Source organism: Apaloderma vittatum, unplaced genomic scaffold (genome assembly GCF_000703405.1).
Source record: "Apaloderma vittatum isolate BGI_N311 unplaced genomic scaffold, ASM70340v1 scaffold6962, whole genome shotgun sequence".
In the NCBI taxonomy this organism is placed as follows: Eukaryota; Metazoa; Chordata; class Aves; order Trogoniformes; family Trogonidae; genus Apaloderma; species Apaloderma vittatum.
Window position 1 is genome coordinate 120257 of NW_009704151.1, and position 20260 is coordinate 140516.

Genomic DNA, 20260 nt, shown 5'->3' on the forward strand with positions numbered 1-20260 from the left:
AAACCGTTTGAGTACATCAGTGTTTTCACCTGAGCAGCAGCTACTCAACCCTTATGAAAGGGATGCCTTGATCTAGTTAGGAAGTTTGCATAATGCAAGACACACAGAAAAAGAGCTTCTATGTAAAATAAGTCAAGTACTTCACCGACCGTTAAAGCTGCTAAAGTGGTTTTCTCTTCTGCTGAAAGCAAAAAGATAGAAAATCAGAAATGAATGCAATACTTACAATTAACGTTATGGACATTAGTTCAGCTGCAGTAGTGAGCAGAACTGAAACACACCTAAGCAGGTACATTAACCTACTTTACAAATGTGTTATAAGAGTAGTATATGTTGAAATTGTTCAGTAGTCAGTTTTAGTCTTTGTCACTTCTTCTCAAAAAAATAACCTCATCCTTTCTGAGCTGTGTTTAAGGCAAAGTATAAGAGGCATTTATATTCCTAGTCTTTCTAGAACATGAAACCTCAGTGATCTTATAAAGTTGATTGGCTTAGTTTCCCTTTGACTTAAGGCTGCCTATTTCAAGATTCTGAATAGCGCATGTATGCGTTAAGATAGACTGTGCACAGCCTTGGAGAAATGGCTACAAGGCATTAAAGCTGCTGTTGTTTTGGATGCTCTATAAATAATTTAATTAACAATCTTGAGAATAGCTAAATTGATACGGGAAGATTGTGATGAGAGGCTACTGGTAATATAGTAATTCTGTAATAAGGTTAAGTAGTAGTAATATTTCACAGTAAGGCAAGGTAATAGCTCTCTCCTCTCATGACTCTCTAAAAAAACCTTCTGTGTAGTCAAATAAGTCCTGAGTAGTTATTCTCCTTTGTAACAATGACAAGCATAGAAATAAAATTATTTCAGTATATTTACTAAAGTGCAGCAATGGTGTAGCGAGCTCTCACTAACAGAATGTTTTCTTCCGCTTGTAGGTATGGCAGTGTGGGGGAAGTGTTGAGGTTCTGCCTTGCTCCAGGATTGCCCACATTGAAAGGGCACATAAACCCTACACAGAAGACCTAACTGCTCATGTCCGAAGAAACGCGCTCAGGGTGGCTGAAGTCTGGATGGATGAATTTAAGAGCCACGTCTACATGGCGTGGAACATACCCCAAGAGGTGAGTCACAAAGGCTGTCGTCTGCACGCTTTCACTTCAGATACTTTTGGGTTTGATTCCCACTCTGAATTTTGATTTTTCTGCTAGCTCTTTGTTATTTGTGTACATGTATTTATGTCTTGCATATAGGCATAAGATAGGCCCACACATGTGCACTTACAAATAAAAATATATATATATGTAGTTGTGTGTTACGCTAGAATAATTTGTCTTCAGGTTCATCATCCTCACTGATGACTCTCCATGAAGATTTTAATGTAGTAGCTGCACAAATGTAGAAAATTACTAAGTGGAGAAGTCATTCTCCTATTTACAGGGTGTGGAATTCCGCCCACATTATACCTCATACAGCGGAAGGACCTTTCACAGAATCACAGAATCATCCAGGTTGGAAAAGACCCTTGGGATCATCGAGTCCAACCATTGACCCTACACTACAAGGTCACCCCTAAACCATATCACCCAACACCCCATCTAAGCGACACATAAACACATCCAGGGATGGCGACTCAACCACCTCCCTGGGTGAGGAAGTTAGTCCCGTGTTCACAGAGTCCAGGCTCCTCTTTTTAGATGTCCTTGTTTTGATTACTCGTGCAGCAGTGCATATAGGAATAAAGACATTTCTGGAAGATAAGGTTACTTATTTTACATCAAAACAATTTCAAGAAAATTAATTTCATTTATGGTTAACCTGATAGATTTAACTTTCAGTTTCTATTTTTTACTTTTAGTTATTTTCCTGAAGATTGGTTGATAGTGAATGACTGATGAATTTGTTGACTTGCAAACATAGCATTAACACAAAACTTTGACACTGCTTTTGCTAACCAAGATATACAGTATTATACACAAATTTGGATATTATGCATCCAGATGTGATGGTGGTGGTGCTTAATCTTACACAAAATTGAGATTTGAATACAATTTGGAAATTAAATTCATAAAGAATAGGAAGTAAGTTGTTATTGTTACGTGTTAAATAGAAATTTAACAACTAGTAATAGCAGGCTTGACTGTGCCAATAGGTAATAAGCCTGTAACAATAAATTCTAAAACTCATTTATTAAACAAAGGAAAAAAATATATGTTACTAAACAAGGGAAAACTAAATGCAGTGTGTGAATTGAACTGATTTCTTCAGGGCACAAAGTGCATCAAGGTGTTTGCACATTAGGTCTTGTACTGCCAAAACTGATTTTGTTCATAGCTTTGAAGAGGAATAACAAGTTTTCTTACTGCTTCAATCTCCAGTCATTTTCCCACCACAAATGTACTAATCATTGCATGAAACTGCCTGAATAAATTGCAATGCAGATTATATTCTCTCTTCATCTTCACAAAGGCTACTGCTGTCAAACCGTAGTGCTGACTTAAAAGCTCGAAATGGCAAATGCTAAATCAGCTTTTAATAGTGGAAGCCTCCTCTGCAGTGTAATGAGATGCCTCTGTGCAGGGAGAAATCTATTACCTTGTGTAAGTACAGAACCTGTAGCACAAAGAACCTTCATGTGTATTTCTCACTGTATAAATCCAAATAAACGCACACATGCCCACATACTTACTTAAAATACACTCGTAAACAACTTAGTTTTTATAGTTATAACAGACCCATAAAGCCCAAATCTCTTGTTACCGACTGATTGCTGCGGGACGTTCAGAGGCAGGCTGGCACCTTTGTGACCATCAGGGTTTTCTGTTAGATGGGGTCTGTGACCATGCTTGATTTTGCAACTGAACTGATTCTAGCGCAGGAGTAGGAAACAAGTACATGTTTAGGGAAAACTTCTGGCCTTTAAAGAGAAAGAGTAAAATACAGTACAAACCACACTCTCAAGCACTGTAATTGAATCAGTCAGCATAAAAAAACCATACATCATTAGCAGGAGTCCTCTTTCATACATCAGAAGGTTAGAAGCAATGCAGTTTCTGGTTGGTATAGAAAGATCACTTGGAAAGAGGGAGTATTCAGTGTAAAGAAGCAACATAAAAAACAACTTAAATCTTGTGGGACACTTGTAATACAGACTTCCAGGGGGCAGGGGCAAAGAGATGGCACTCATTCACCATGGATGAGGAAGGCTGGAGATAGGTTAGGCCAGCAGATTGGACGGCAGTATTCCTGTTTCATCTTTGCTTACCTCAAGATTAAATGAAAGGTGAAATACCAAAGAGGTATTTCAGATTTTCAAATCAAACCTAGCATCAGCTTAGGCAGAAAGATGTCAGCACAGTGTTGTGGGAGACATGCAGAGAGGGCAGGCAGATACATGGCCAAATACTGTTTACAAGTGGGTAGCCAAGGAAGTAGTGCCCTGGTAGTGGACTGTGTAGATGATAGAAATGTATTTCATTAGAAGAGTCAGGACTTTCCATGAAGTACATTATTCCAAAATGTTAACCACAGGACCTGTTTTTTCCATTAAAAAGTTTCCAGATCTCCGAGGAACCCCACAGTCAGATGTCCCCAAAGGTTTTATCCTTTTTGAGAGCTAATAATAACAAAAAGGAGTTGGACTCAGTTGGCAGTGTGCTGTGACTTCCTCTTGGCATCTCTGTGGGTGGCTCTGGAGCACTGGGGGCTTCAGCTGGGAATCTCAGATTCCGTAGTGATTTATGCATTGTAATTACTTAGATAGGTAGATTCAAAAAAACCACTTAAAACCCAAAAGAAAGAACTTGCAAGTTCCAGAAGCATGAGCTGTGCTCTCCATGTGTCCTCCTCTATGTTTTGGGGTTTGTTTTTTTTCTTTTTTTTCCTCCCATCATATGTTACGTTTTCTCCTCGTTTCACCGAGGTGGGAGATGATAGGAGTGAGCAAGTGGCTTCCTGGTGTTTAGCTGCTGTCTGGGTGGGCTTTACACCATGACATTAACACACTTTTATAATGTGAAAGTCAGTAATACTCTAGTTAGAAAATACTTCCATAATAAAATACACTTGTTCCAGATTAACATTAATTCGGTGCTTCAGAGAAATTTAGTAAGAGATGCTTTAGAAAGATGAGCAGAGCTTCTGCTCTTCACAGTGAAGCGGTGAACACAGACTTCAGAAATGGCTGGAAAGTGTCATATACTAATTAATGGTAACGCCACAGTGGAATGCCAGCAATAAAGTGGTTTCTAGGGCAGCTTGCTACTTCCTGCCAATTACTTTTGGATTTGGAAAGTGCCAGGGAATTAGAGAAGAGCAGAGATATTCACTGGAAGCTACATCTAAACCCCGCTGGAATCAGTAGGAGTGGTTCCATTGACCAGAACAGACGTGGGGTGATTGGTTTACACAGAAGTGCATCACTCATCCATTTTCTGCTTTTCCTGTCCTTTGTTTTATGTGCAGGACTCTGGAATTGATATTGGTGATATTTCTGAGAGGAAGGCCTTGAGGAAAAAGCTCCAGTGCAAGACCTTTAGGTGGTATCTTGTCAGTGTGTATCCAGAAATGAGAATGTATTCAGATACTGTCGCCTATGGCGTGGTAAGGATCTTGTTTACAGTTCCCATTCTAAAAAGGTGGGGGAGAAAGGTGTAATAGTGGAAGTCATTCATGAAGACAATGCCTGGCTCTAAGTAGGAGAATCAGATAAACTTCAAGTCACTAGTTAAATCATTTGTTGGAGTGGTTAGTTGACAGAGACTTCCTTTCTGAGCATACCAAATGTTTTTCCTCAACAGAGGCCCCAGAACACAGCTGATGGGACTGCCCGGTTAGTCCCAGCCGGCCGCAAACCGCATCGCCTCTTCCCTCCCCTCCATCAGACAGTTCTCTCATTCTCTGAACTGATCGTATACCACAGAACACCTTTATACATGCCCATGGGTATGCAAGCCACATCTGTGGCCTCACGCTCTAAAAAGACCTTCCAGCTATCTGTGCTTATTAATTTAGCACTTTACTTTCAGAAAATTCACTCTCAGCATTGCACAGGTAATATATTGGGCTTTGTGATGAACAGGGCCAAGTACTTTGCAGTCTGTTCATAGGTACATTGCTGTGTGTGGGTTAGCTCAGAAAAATGCAAAGAAGAGCTAGTGCATACCAATTGGCCAGAAGTCTCTAAATGTCAGCAGAAAGGATTTTTTTGAATTATTTCCAGAAATCTGAAGACTCTCTTGAGTGATTCTGAAAAGCTATTTATTACAGAGCTTTCTCCTGTGTTTGAAACTCCATCCATACTGCTCAGCTAGCTGCACTGGTAAAAAATTTTTCTTTTGTATATAGCGTGTACCAGAGACTCATTAGACTTCAGATTTTAAAAAAAATTTGAAAAAAAATTATTGCTATCTCTGAAGGCTTTTTCAGATCTACCCTCCCCGAAACCTTGTGCAACATTATTGAAATGGGTTGTGTTAGATAACTACATGGAAGAATTTAGTCCAGGTGCTTTCTTTTCAATAGCTTCACTGCAACAGCTATTTTTAATTTCACATATTTCCGTGCTCAACTGCATCTGATTTTTTTTTCAAAGAAAAGAAAGTAATCACACCATCTTTTTCTCATGTAAGAGTTGCTTAATTTCTTTTTTTTAACTGTTTATTTTAGCTGCAGAATTCCCTGAAAAGTGATTTGTGCCTTGATCAAGGGCCAGACACAGAGAATATCCCAATCATGTATATCTGCCATGGAATGACACCACAGGTTAGTTGCTCTAATCATCGCTGCTATTGCTGCTGCTCTTAATAGACTGAGCTGTTTGGTAGCTCTTTTATAGAAAACTAGAACATTATTTCTGCTGTAAATGGAGTATTAGTGCTTTGACAGTGACGTTTGTTTATTCATTCTGAAAGCATATAAGGAATACAAGAGTCAGCACTGGCCCAGATTTGTTGATAATAAGCTTCATTTCTGATCTTTAACCGTGCATGTCGTATGAATGCAACAATGCATTTTAAGCATTTTACATGCATACATATGTATACATATGTACATTTTACATTTTCTGAAGCAACACCTTTTTTACTTGATATATTTAGTACCTTAATTTCACAAATCTGAAATGTACAGCTACCTTCTTTACACCATACAGCTCTGTCAAATTCCCAAAACCTGTTCTTGTGAAAGCCCTTCTTCTTAAGCTCCCTTTGTTCCTTCTCTGCTGCTGTCCTGTCACTCTAGTATGTGCCAAAGAGTCAAATTACTAAAACCTTTCCATTTTCTTACACAACAGCTTGATTTATTAACTTTGCAAACAAGAGGTTTAAGACATTGTGTCTCCCCAAGTGGCTAAGTGTATGGGCATAGGTGAAAGTGTTTCCAGGCAAATCTTGACAGTAAAAATGTTACATAGTCTAGCACATAGCGTGGTGCTGATAACACCAAGGTCGCGGGTTCGATCCCCATTCGGTCCCCATGGGTTGCCTGATATAGCTGAGAGGTTTCCCTGCCCATGACAGGGAGGTTGGATTAAATGATCTCTGAGGTCCCTTCCAGCCTAGGCCAGTCTGTGATTCTATGGATTTATGTAACATGCTTGTGAAAGACAGATGTGCAGATTATCTAGCTCTGAAAAGTAACATGAGCAAAAATGACATAAAGGAAATGGTTATATTTGTGGGAGTGATTGGAGAAACTGAAAAATTCCTCCAGTTTGAATCACTGGTTTTTTTTCTCTGACTGCCTTTTATATTTGCTTTCTCAAAGAGACCCTATTATGCACCACTTAAGTTATGGAATGTGCTTTTACCCATGGAATTGTCAGCTACATGATTTGAGTATACAGCAATCAATGCTAATATTTCAGAAATAAATACAGAGCCACAAGGTAGTCTTGTCCGCTGTACCTAAATCTCATAGTCAGCTGGAAACGTGAATTTGGTGAAACGCAGATCTGATTCTGTCCTTCCTTGCCAAGTTCCACATGTGGCAACTGTGTTCTGTGTTGAGAGCCTTTAATACCGATCACTAGTGGCATCATGCTTGAGTAAATGATAAATGATGAAGATATGAGAATTCCATCCATCAGACTTGCTCACCACGTGGGCTGTGGCCTATTTGTCACATAATTACGTGGTGAGCACTCTTTGCCTCCAGGAGCCTTTTGAGCTAGTCCTCGGTGTTCGCTGAGGAGCTGTATAATTCACCCGCGAATCAGAGCCATTACTCTTCATCTTCTCTGAGGGTGCCATAACTCTCTTCTGGCATATCAGCTGTGATAACAACACACTACAGCCACAGCTGTAAATTCCAATTAGAAATTTTAATTATAGCTAAGAGACAAACAAAACATCAAAACAGTCACTTCAATTAGCACAGTTCAATATTCACCAGATCAAAACCTACCTTTGAATGTCAGCTGAAGTTCTGAATAAATGAGATAGCAACAAATAAATGACAGAGGGAGAAGAGGTGAAGGAAACTTTTCTTGATGAGGTTCTGCTCCTTTCATAATTACAATGCTGTGTCTCCTTCTCATTGCTATTTAATTTTGTAAATAATGATGTTAAAAAAACAACACCCCAAAAGCAAGATCCTGGTAATGAGTGAGAACTTCCTTTAAAAGAAGAGTAGACTTTGTCTATGTTAGGGATTATGGTTAACATGGAACCTGTTAGGACATAACAGGAAAAGCACTAAGAAACATTAGTTGGCATGCTTCTGTGAGTTTTCCATGGCACATAATGCATTTCTTGCTTAAGCAGAGCTGCAGCCATTTACACTGCCTCTAGCATATTGGAAATACTTGAATAAATATTCCTTTTAATCTTGGCGACCTGGCTAGTAACCACAAAAAATATTGATGAGATGCTGATTCTATTGTAGCGGTGAAACGCTATATAGAAGGGGTTATTTTTCTCACTTGGAAAGTCCTTATCAAAATAGATGAGTCACAAGATAAGTCCCCTGACTGAGGACTGCTTGCCATTCTTAGCGCTGGTGCAGATCGCCATTTGCAGCTCTACCATTCATGGCTTTAAAGAGCCAGCAAGGAGGACTTTGCACAAAACCATTCCCTCACGTGCAGTTTAAGTTCGTGTTCTAATACCACTATAGCCTCTCTTCTAAATCAGGTAACTTACTTTTTTGTTTTCCACCAGCCTCTCTCAGATGTTTTTAGACTTTTGTCTTTTTTGCGTGGGAAATGGCTTAGGTGTGATGTTTGACATAGTTTCAGAATTTCACCACAGTTCCTTTTTAGCATGTTTTATACAAGAAAGAAATCATCGAAGCCAACAGAAAGGGAACTGTGTATCTGCTATTAAAAATCCATGCTCCAGACAGTATCGAGAACATCATATGTAGCTTCATAGTTAAAAGCAGTAAAAAATGGCCAGGAAATATCTTCAGTTATTATTATGAAATTACGAGAAATTATTTTCTTGTGGTGCTTCAGTTTCATGTTACATATATATCAGAACTGGTGGAAGGAAGACTTCTGTGATTTAAATTCCCCAACCTTTCAGCAATCCACTCCATATGTTTACTAACATTAGGATATTTATAGTTCATTTCCTGCAAGCATCTTGGAATGCTTTATAACTGTGTTTCTTTTATAGTACTGTTTTACAAATAGAGAAACTGATGCAAATCTTACATGTAGTTAAATAATAGGATGGAATGGAAAATCACAACATAATCGGTCCATTTCCTTAGTCCTCTGATACTATGAGTGAGAGAGAATTTTTCACACCAGGGAATTTGACTTGGCCTGAAAAGACAGAGGGCACTTTAAAAATTGGAATCCACGATTAGGTGTGTTACGGATTTGGCCTGGTCCCCAGGAGCCTGGGCACTGCAGGAGTTAGGATACCACCCTCTAAGCAGTGACCTGCATATTCAGCCAGGTAAAAAAACACTAACGGCACCAAACAGTGGCAATCCTGCAGTGAGGTCTAATGAATTTAAGGGAAGAATTGCTAATAACTTTATCTTCAGTAAAAATCACAGAATCGTAGAATGTGTTGGGCTGGAAGGGACCTTCAGAGGTCATCTAGTGCAACGTGCCCTGTAGCCCTCGTAGAGTGGCTTTGTGTGTACATGAAATATGCTGACCCTGAAGCATTATGTGCCGTTTTATGAGGAGAAATCAATAGACAAAATGAGATTATGTAGTTTATTACAGGTCAGGCTTTCCATTTGTTTTAAAAAGTAATCATGGAAATAGTGAATACTGCAGCTGCTTTTCCTTGACAGTCTTAACACTGTTGCCAACAGAGCACCACATTACGGCTGTCCTGAAAAGTTTTAGGTAGAAGAATTTTGAAGAACAGCCTATGGATGTGATGACTCACATCCTGAGCTGGCTTATGGCCAAATATTGTACTCTTTTTCTCCGGTAGCTGAAAATTAAACTTACAGCGAAATCATAATTACTCTAGGCCAAAAATACAGCATTCTAAGAAACTATTATCAAATACATACATTTCGGAAAATGAGGTCTTTTTGTTATTTAGAAGTAGCACTGTGTTCTGAAGTGTGTAAAACACATCAGCATTGCAAACTGAGACTCTGTGCAAGAAAGTAGTGGAGCAGAAGGCCCCACATGTAGCAGCTGCTGATAGCAGCACATTTCAGTGGTTGTCACGGAGCAAAGAACAGAACAAAACCTGCTGATGTGTATCGATGCTCGACCCTTCAACCTTGAAAAATCACTGCCCTGAAGATGAGATGTCTACAATAAACATTTTCAGGAAGTCTTTTTAAAGCAATAAAAAGAAGCAGGCAGCTGTTTTAACAGCTGCCAGTCAGATGCAAACTCAGGGTTGATGTTGATGTTTGTCCTCCAGGTAAATGTTACACACATTCAACTCTGTGTATAAGACAGTCTGATCTGACACCTGCTTCGCTAGTACCATGTCTTTCTAAGGACCTGCTAACGCATTGCTCTGAAGTTAGCAGTTACCTGGTTTAAGGAGATTATTTTATGTATGCAGAAGCATGCAGAGTGCTACACAGGAACTGAACTGTACAAAACATCCCACTACATCCATCCTGCAGGGGAAAATCACACTGTGAGGTAGAGACCGTAGTCATTCCTCACCCTGCACAGCCCGAGTGAGTGTGTCATCGTTTGTACAGAGGGAAGCAGCTGCATGAGGGGAGCAGCAGCTTGGCTGCTCCGCCTGGTCCCGACCTCCCCTGCACATCTGCTTTCTTCCACAGGCCCCACCTGACACAGCCCAGTGAGGCTCCTCCTTTGCCTTTGCCTTTTTCACTAAGCCTTGGGGAACGATCCAAGCACTGGGCCTAGCACTAACTTTATGTACATACAGCATGTTTCCTGAGAACAAGAGTATTTCCACAGGAAGTGCTTCTGGAACTAGAATATTTATTTAATCTTTTAAACCTAGGTTGCTCAGTTCAGTAAAAATCCAAATAGAAGATAAAGTTACAGAGCTAGTGAAACAGTCTAGCAGGGATGGTCATAAGCATTAATGAATTCTGATTTTTTCTTTAAACTTATTCTGTAAAGAGCCTACTTATTATGGCAATTAAAATCTTATATAAAAAAAAATAGTTTATTGAGGCTATTTATATTTCTGTTAATTTCTGTCAGTGCACAAATCCTGATTTCAATCACAGTAAAGTTAATAGAAACTCTGACCTTTTTTTGTGATGGAAGCAAAATCTGGTGTTATTTTTTTTTGCAATCTCTTTCAAAGTAGAGAGGTTTTCTGATATACATTTGAGAAGCTAAATCCAGTGAGCACTTTTTTAGTGCTGGAGCCTTTTTAGAATATATGCATCTGGGATGCACCTTAGAAGAGGTACATCAGTGAGCTACAGAGACTTTTCAGAGGCTTCCAAAACCAACCAGTGCTTCCCTGCCCTAGCTCAGGCAGCGCAGTGCTTTGTTCCTGGGGATGTGATGTGCCTGAAGACTGTACTGTATTGTTTCACATTGTGTATTATTTTCTTTTTAATCTTTTTCCTTTACGTTTGATTCTGGCCAAATTCCCATTATTTACTTCCATGCATGGTTTCAGAGAAAGAATTTCTTCATCAGATTTCTAGTTTTGGAGCAAATTTTGTACTGAACCATCTGTCATGACTAAATTATTTTTGTACCTGCTGTGGTTTTAATTTAAGATGCTTTCTGCAGATCTAGGTAATATGACCATTGCCCATTACCCCTTATTTTTGTATTGCTTACCTCCTTCAAATTCAGTATCTACTGCCTGTTAGGAATGATTCTCTTAAAATGTTCACTCACAAGTGAAGATCCGTGGTGTTGAACTATTAGCTTTAAAGTACAAGTGTGGATGTGATCACTAGGTCCATTGTCTGGGCATTGCCTGTTGCATGATTTGTAGACTGGGTTTTGCAAGTGGCCATAGGTCATTGTGACAGCAGGACCAGAGACTAACCTGTCTCTTCATTTTATGAAAGTATCAGACATACTGAAGGTATTTCTCTATTCAGAGGATATAAAAGACACTTGAATTCTGAAGTACGAGCGCAAGAGGTCCTTTCGGGTTTCAGACCTAGGATAGATCTTTAGTGTGTTCCACTTCACTGATTAAAAACAAAAGTGAAAAAAAAGCTGTAGAACTGTATTCTTTCTGGATCACAGGAAGTATCTTCTGCATCTTTCAGTTTGGGAATAATGGAATGAGTACTGCTGCTTATTTATTTTTGTGTTTGAAACTATGTAGTGTGAAAACATTGTGTATGCCTGTGAGACGTGAGAGAACTGATCACTAGGAATTGAAACTTGTGCTGGTTTTGCTGGGATAGAACCCTGGGCTGTCCGCAGTTTGGAGTGAGCCAGGAGCTTGAGCCGGGAGGGGCACAAGCCCAGGCAGCTGACCCGAGCTGGCTCCAGGTGTGTCCCATCCCATAAACGTGATGGGATAAAGGAGGAAGTCTGGAGATTAGTTGATGTTGCTGTACATTAGAGAAGGTTCTTCCCTTTTTTATAATTTATGAAGAATTTCCACTTCACATTTTGCCTATCATGTTACCTTTACTTTGCATGTTTTCTGTACTGCTTTAATTTTTATACTCGCCTGTCAGCCCTTAGGTTATCCTCTTCATTCTGTCTCTCACTATCACTAAATCCTACTTCAGCATCATTATCATCTTTCTTGATTATCAGGAGGAGAGGGACATGTATGTGCTGTCTCTAGAGTCTGACTCGAAACTAGAGTTGGTTTTCAGGCTCTTTAAAGTTAACTTTTTATTTCTTTGCATTTTATAAGATTCAAAATCTTGGTTACTGAGCTTGTGATGGCCTCTGGAAGAACTTCCCTCCCTAGATCACATTTTAAGGCAATTTGTCCAGAACATCTAGAGTAAGAAACTAATGCATTGAAAATGTAATTGAAAGAAACTGTTGTGAGCCAGTGCAGTGCCTAAGAATTTAAAATTACCAGAGTGTTTCAAGCCTCATGTAGTGTTTTAATTTAGAAGAGATTAGAGTTGTTAGCCTGAATATTATACAAAAGTTAAAGGCTGTTCTCATGTGGGAAATAAATATGCACATACATTTTCAGGCGCTTTTTTTTCCTGTGTTAAAAGTATGTAATTTTTTTATATGCATGGTTTTGGCCAAAAGGATTTTAACCAGTTAAATCATCAAAATATTTGACACCATGAAGGTGAAATATTGCTGAGCTTCTTGATGATAAGCCTGGCACTGGATTTTGGATTCAGATTCTGTGCTTTTTATGTTGGCCACTAAGCCGATTAAAGGTAACACCCTTCCATACTTGGTTCAGTTTCAGGGGTCTAGGCTCACAGTGGTCCATTACATACACGCAGTGAGCTCGTGCCAACGGGCTTTGGAGCTCCCAGCCCCAGAATATCCTGACTGATGTGGTTTTGAAGCTGCTGCTGACTGTTTGGAATGGTTGGCCAATGTACTGATCCAGGAGCCTAAAGCTGGCACACTCAGTGATCCCACTGCAGCACTTTGCAAATGAGCACTAGTACGGAGTGATGAGTGCTGTTCCTCGCTGCAGCTACTAGATCACTGAAAATCACAAATGGCTGCAGCAGAGGGACCAGGTATCTGCAGAAAGGACTATGGCTTGTAGTTCAGCATCGGAGAAGTGGCTGTCCCTGGCTGGAGGCCATGAGCCACGCTGCCGCCAAGGCTGTGAGCACCTCATGAGCTCTTCCCCAGCAAAGCGCAAGCCATGGGACAGCACGCCTGTGCTCTACTTCAGAGTCAAGTTGAAGTATTTTTTTTAAAAAGTGAAATGAACTTCCCATTCCCTATTAACAATCTTTCCCTGCTAGGTGGAGTAGATGTAAAGATTTCATAGTTCAGTTGATTTTCGTCTCAAAAATATAAAGTACAATCAAAAAAGAAGGACAGGGCTTTCCTTTGCTGAGTCAAAAATGTCTTTTACTTAATGCTTCTGGAGAAATAAAGCAGCTGTGTTAGGTACCTGCAGTGTCTCATAACCTAATATTATTTGAGCATTTCACATTTTGTAAGTGCATTAATTTGCAATAGATCAGAGTTGCATATTATGTAGCAATTTCTAGATTTATCTATATTCTAAAGATGTTTCTTCTCACTGCAAACTGGTGTTTCAGTGTTTCAGTTTTTAAAACCAGTTGTCGCTTACAATAAAAATTCAGCATAAAGCCAACATAGTTGTTGGAACATGTGTATGGCACTTGGAGATTGACGTAGTAATTGTCAGATGGTTGTCAATTTAAACATCCCTTTGATTGATGTTACACTATATCATTTGTTACTTCATCAGAGTTAAAATTGTGAAGGTCAGATTTTTTTTCTTCAATTCCTGACAGCATGGGAATAACTGTTAGAGGAGGTAGTTAATACCGTAGATCTAAGATTCACTTTATAATTTCTTCAGTTTTACTGATAATTTTATTATGTCATTTCATTAATTGAAGTCATCCACTCGCTCATTTAGAATTCATGGACCAAATTCAGTCCCCATGAAAGCATATTGAGCTCCCTCTGTGGTTACATGAGCCATAGGACTTTCACAGCATTCGTTCGGGTTCTGATCAGCTGTTCACTTTCAGCTTTGTTTCTCTCTAGTATTATGCACCATTTGCAGAGTAGCCTTTTTTATGGAAATGTTTCTGGAATGATTGTATTCATAGTGTGTTTCTGTGAACAAGGGATTTTTTTTTTCCCTCTTGTTCGTTAACCATCATTTGTCCAATCAGGAAGCAGAGAGAATATCAGAAATTTATTTGTTCACATAAAATCATGATTGAATATTTATGAGTAACTGAAAAAGATCTGCATTGATTTGTAAGCCAAGAAGAGAGCTATGTCTGTCAGGTAATTTATTTGAAATCAGCAATAACACTAACTCTAAGCAAGAGCGAGTTCAATCTAGACCTGGTTATATTTACAGAGTAGATGTATTTTCCCAAAAGGAAAAAATGGGATATTAGAGACTTTGACATTGTTTCAAGACCCAGTAGTTAGAAATTAAAGCCCATTGGATACAAATTAGGAATAAGGTGCATATTCACATCAGAGCAGATGACCAGCCGTCATAAGAAGCAGTGACAGTAACTGCTCAAGTCATCAAAGCTGCTACAATTCTGGAAACTATTTAATTTAATGTGATACAAGTTACTGGTCCTAGAGGTAAGCAGATGGAAGTACCTAGCTGGTGGCATATGGAAGAGCAAAAGTGAAAAAAAACTAATGGTCCTCTTTGGCTCTTAAATCTACTAAAACGTCAACTGAGTGGCAGTCGCAGCTACTACTTCTTTGAATTTTGATTCAGTTTAGAATGTACAGAAATAAAACTGATTGTTAGAATAAAGTAATAATGGTATGCCTTTAAATAAATGGGGGGCTTTAAACCTATTTTTGTAAGGTAAAAATCTTAGAGCTTTAAAAGCAGTTGCTAAACTTCTTGAATCATGTGCTGCCTTCTTTTCCCCTCTTAAAGTGTGATTAAACAAATTATACAGCAATAGCTCTGCTATGCCAATCCTGTCTGCTCAGTGGGCTGTTTGTAAAAGCTTAGAGCAATCAAGTAAAAAAGCTGATGGATGCATTTAAGTTATTCAGATGTCACCACAATATTAACTATGTATTTCTTTAGCAGGGAACTGCACTGATTGTGACCACTGGAGCTATTGCTATGTGAAAGATGTATGTAGTGATTTATTCAGAATGCATATTCCATTCAGCATTTGTTTTTAGTCCTTTTGAACTCTGAAATTAGCCTTAACATTTTGAGATTTGCATTGACTGACTCATGAATGGTATCAGTTTGGGAAGGAAAAAAATAGCAATGCAACTTACAAACTCACAGGTTTTGCTAAAGTAACATGAAGTTTAAACAAAAAAAAACTGGAGAAAGCCGAGAAAGGTTGCCACATTGAACCTGGAACTTTTACAGATCATGCTGCTTTGCATTTAGTATGGAGATCTGTGACCAGAAGACAGGGACAGAGCTCGGTACATAAGGAGGAGATCATGCCAATGATGGCAAATCAGTGGAAATAACTTGTAGTTGGTTGTAGTTCTAGCCTCCAGATGTGTACCAGAGAAGGATCTGGACTAGCAGTTTGACTGAAAATTTGACATTTTACTTCAGTCTGGTTTTGTCTGAGTGTGGGGGAAAGCTACGTACTATTAATTGTGGCTTTGAGCTAAACGTAGCCCTGCTCTTCTGTGGTTTTGGTACACTTATGTCACAGCACAACATAACACGTGCAATACAAAGAAAGAGAATTGAATTCGCTCTCCTCAGCTTCTCCACAGGCTACCTGGGCCTTGGAGCCACCTGACTAGGAATGGAGAGGGTCACTGCCCTCCTTCCTGATAGTTTGGTGTGGGTGCAGGGGTCAGGACCGCAGCGGTTGGACCTGCCCTTGGCAGTGCCTTAGCAGGACACTTCCTTTGTCATGGGCATGGGCCGTTGTCCCCTGGGAAGGAGGGGGGTAATGCCCAAAGCACCGTGTGTCTCTGGGACACACCCCTGCCACCCTTGCACTCCTAGAGAGCATCTAGAACTGGAGGGCCCATGGAGGGACACATCGGGAGAATGGGGAGAATCCGCTGTGCAAAATATTACAAATCTCCAGTAGATTATTGTACAATAGGCAATTTTAATAATCCTTCTTAGTGTTTTTATTCTTATGCAAATTAAGAAGCTGCTAACAGTAGCAATTGTTGTTTTAGAACAATCAAAAGGATGTTGTAGAATGAATTTACTTGAGTCCTGAAAGAACTGTATTATTTATATTGCGAATATTCGGTGATTAACAATATTGAGTGACTCGAGTGACTGATGTGCCTAGTTTTTGTATTAATTCTAAACAGCAAGACAGAGAGCTTTTTCTTTTCTTGAAGTGTGTGTCCTGCAGATACTGTTACAGGATAATCTACTTCAGATAATAAAATAAAGGCTCCCAAGACAGGCAGAAAAATGCAGGGGAAATCTGTGACATAATCTGCCTTTTGTGATGAAGGCAGCTTTGCCTCACAGCTTAGCGACACCTCGGCAGCCTGAAGCTTAGCATAGATAGTTTAGCTATTCACTGTTGTACTTGAAGGTCATTTAAACAATCTGACTTTAGGGTTGGTTTTGCTTTGCTGATAAGCTGTTACTCAGAAAAGCTGAGCCTCTTGTACTTGGCCTGTGGGTACCTGTAAGGCCTAAATGTATATGTGACGTTTCAAAGTATGGTTGAAGGCCCCAGAAATCAAGCTCTAATGAATGAAAACAGGGGGGAGGTACCATACTTTCTGTACAGTTAAGCAATGTGTCTTTACGTGTCGCAGTATTTACTGTTTCATTTCTTGCCAAGGTTTACAAGCTGATTTGTCAAAGGGCACAATGGGAAGTTGGCAGTGTTCTTGGTCATAGGAGAAATGAGGCTCACTGGCCCAGCACAGTAAGGCGACCCACACAGCTGGGACAGCTGAATGCGCAGTAATGTCCTGCTTGACGTGAACGAAGTTTTCTGCTTTTGAAAGAGCTGTATTTATTTGTTTCTAGTCTAGAAAGTCTTTAGACTAAGCACTTATGGTAAGAAATGTTCGTGTATTGTTGCTTCTAATGTCCTTCTTTATTTCCATCCTTCTTTTAAAAAATGTCATTATCACTGAAATTACAGTCAGTTATGAAAATGTATCTGGTGATGCTTTTCTTTGCCCTTTTCTTGGGGACTAGAAGAGCAGAAGAAAGAATCTCTGGGATGTGAGCACAGTATTCCTGCCTGAGACACATTTTGATTTTATTTACAGAGTTTTGTGAATTTTGCATTTTATTCATGAACACAGGCAGGATCACAACTACATTTTTTTGCTTTAGGTCATAGTATACAGACTCTTCATTTAAATTCTAGATGCTGAGTTCTTTCTCTGAGTGTCACTTGCTGTCACCCTGCAAACAGTGGAGCTTCTACCACAAGACATTTGGTGGGCAGGAAAAGTGCCATTTCTATTAAGGTACATATATTTCTCCACTTGCCTTGGAAAGCTTAAAAATGTTTCAGGAAATAAATTTTCTTTTAGGTTACAGCTGAGTTGGATAAAATTTCATGAGCTCCAAAAAGTCTCCAAAAAGTGACCAACAATAGACACGGAAGCAAATCAACTGAAGTGATAGACCTTGTTGCTTGAAATACATCCTCTAGAGCTAAGGAATAATGGTTTTATTTTTTGTAGGCTAGTGTGATTAAGGATTTGCTTTGATTTTGATGCTGTCCATTTAGAATATAAAAAATTCTTTTATTCAGCTTAATGAGCTTGGTTTAAGAGGTGAAATACTACTGAACGTGCCAGGTGGGAGCACTGAGTAACTTCCCTCTGTTCTCCATGGGAACGAGCACCGTACCAGGCTGCACCTCTCACCCCTATTCACTGAATAACCATGGCACAGGCCCTCATCTGTTAGAGCAATCAGCACGAACTTAAAGTGAAATGGAGATGGCACTTCGACCATTTATAAAAAGAGAAAAGCTTAACTGTCAATGACAGAACTGACCAACAAAAAAAATGGTACAGGTGCTCTTTCTTTGGTGGTTACCAGTCACATCTGCATCATCAGTATTCAGACTAACTCATTCTCCATTAATATCCTGTTGTGAAGTTGGCTGTTAAGTCACGTAAGTCATGTAAAGTAAAATGCATAAAAAGCATAGACATCATCTGAAATTTTATTCGTATTGTGTCACTGGTGTTTTTAAATACTAAATGTATTGCTACTAAACATGGCAGAGATTTCCTTTGTTATAGAGTAGTTTATTAAAAAATAACGCTACTGAGCATGGAATTGGACCATATATATAGTCTTTGCCTGTTCTGTAATTGTAGACTGTATATGACCTAAAAACTTGAGGCAAAACCTCTGCAAACTTTAATAAGAATCAAGGTTTTACTGTGAAAAATTAATAATTCTAACCTGGGAAAAGACTACAGAAGTATCCACTGAGCAGCTCAGGTGGCAGAGCCTAGTACAAGAACTGCTTACCACTGAAGCTGCAACACTAAAGGTGCTATATATGGAAATGCACAATATACCTGCCAGTAATAAGTCTTTAAAATGGAGTTCCCAGATGGCAATATGTCACAGTCTCAGCTGTACAACAATTTCTGAAGCCCTGCGAGTGACTAAAAACTGAAGAAAATTGTCTATACGAGTGCTGTGCATCTGTGCTGAGTTTCACTTGCACTCCTCTGTTTAAACAAAGTAAAATTAATTTCCTTGTTTTGTTGTCTGAGGTCCTCCGCTGCAGTGCAGAGGTGTTTCTGAGTAATCCCTGTCCTGGAACATGGACAGTGCTCCAGACAGCTAGTGCTGCCCATCTCATGGGTCACCATGTTGTGCTCCTGACTAATTCACAAGCTTAACAATACCCATAATATAAGACTGTTAGACTGTAATTATTTAACGCCAAGCACTGAGAGGTTAGGAGGTTAAGTGGGAGGTTAAAACTGCTGCTGAAAGAAACCCTGCAAATAGAAACACTCAGAGCTTCCCTTTTGTCAGAGCGCCGTGGCTGACTGTGGGCTGGCTGTGAGGAGGGACTGAGCGCTGGGGCAGTTCAGCCTGGAGCAGAGAAGCCTCTGGGGAGACCTTAGTGCAGCCTGCCCGTGCCGAAGGGCTACAGGAAAGATGGGGAGGGGCTGTTTGCAAGGGCCTGTGGAGTCAGGACAAGGGGCAATGGTTTTCAACTGAAACAGGGTAGATTTAGATTAGGTTTAAGGACGAAGCTCCTTTACAGAGTAAGGTCAGTGTATGTGTTCCTTTCGATTAGTGCTTGTAATAGATCATCCGTAAAGTTTAACACGTGCAGAGGAAGAGAGAGAGACTCTCTGGCATCCTGACAGTTCATTCGATTTCGGTGGAATTATGTCAGAATTATTTCAGGTTTGCTGTGAATGAATCAAGCCACATTCTTCTTGCTGTGGGATTTATTCCTCGGCATGTTGTAGAAGCACTGCTGCTAGACTTTTTGATACATCAAGAGCAGTTGGGTTTGCATTGCGCTTTGTTCTTCTCTCAAAGGTGCTTGCAAGAAGGTCACTGTATGAACTTAAGTTTGACTGATGAACTCTTGTGGGTGTTTCGTTTTGTGCCTGATGGTAGTCTAAACAAAAAAAAAACAAAACCAAAAGATGATCAGACTTTCACGAACCAGCTTAGGTTGAAATGTGCAGTCTATCTTTTTGGTTTCCTTTTCTGTGCCTAATGCCTCAGTTCAACGTAGAGGTTTTAATGTCTGTATTTTATTGTCTTAAACACCAAAAAAATTAATTTCTTGGCAGTTTTCCCTGTATTTTCATATGTTGGTGCCAATATGGTACCTCTGGAAACCTTAAATCAAATGTGTGCATGATCCTAGGAAGAATGGGTGAGATCTGACTCATCTGAAATTAGAAACAGACTGCTTTCAGTGAAGCCAGGAGAGCTAGTAGGCATAAGAGTTAAGTAATGGCTTTAGGGAGCTGGAAAATCTTCGAAAAGTTGTACATGTAACTATTTCATTTTGTTCCCTTCACAAGATCATGAAAGTTCATAGTACTTGTGGAACACAAGTGGAATTAAAGGACCTCTATACCCAATAGTCATTGCTCACTACCATGCAGAATTAAAAAAAACCCAACAAACAAACCAAAACAAAGCCACAAAAAAAAATCAAACAAAAAGAACATCTAAAGCCTTGAGATCAAGATGTAAGTATTGTAATTAAGAAGGCGTGGTTATGATTTGCCTGACTTACTAGTTGCAGACACAG

The 20260-nt window shown here is 39.5% G+C and overlaps 1 protein-coding gene across 1 annotated transcript in view; it reads left to right on the top strand.

The window, feature by feature from the left end:
- GALNT18 (polypeptide N-acetylgalactosaminyltransferase 18) overlaps positions 1-20260 on the top strand; it is a 115875-nt gene that overhangs the window by 74994 nt on the left and 20621 nt on the right. Inside the window, exons 7-9 of the mRNA XM_009864924.1 lie at positions 934-1119; positions 4460-4597; positions 5663-5758. Coding sequence (XP_009863226.1) covers positions 934-1119; positions 4460-4597; positions 5663-5758 — 420 coding nt within the window. The remainder of the gene's footprint in view (positions 1-933; positions 1120-4459; positions 4598-5662; positions 5759-20260) is intronic.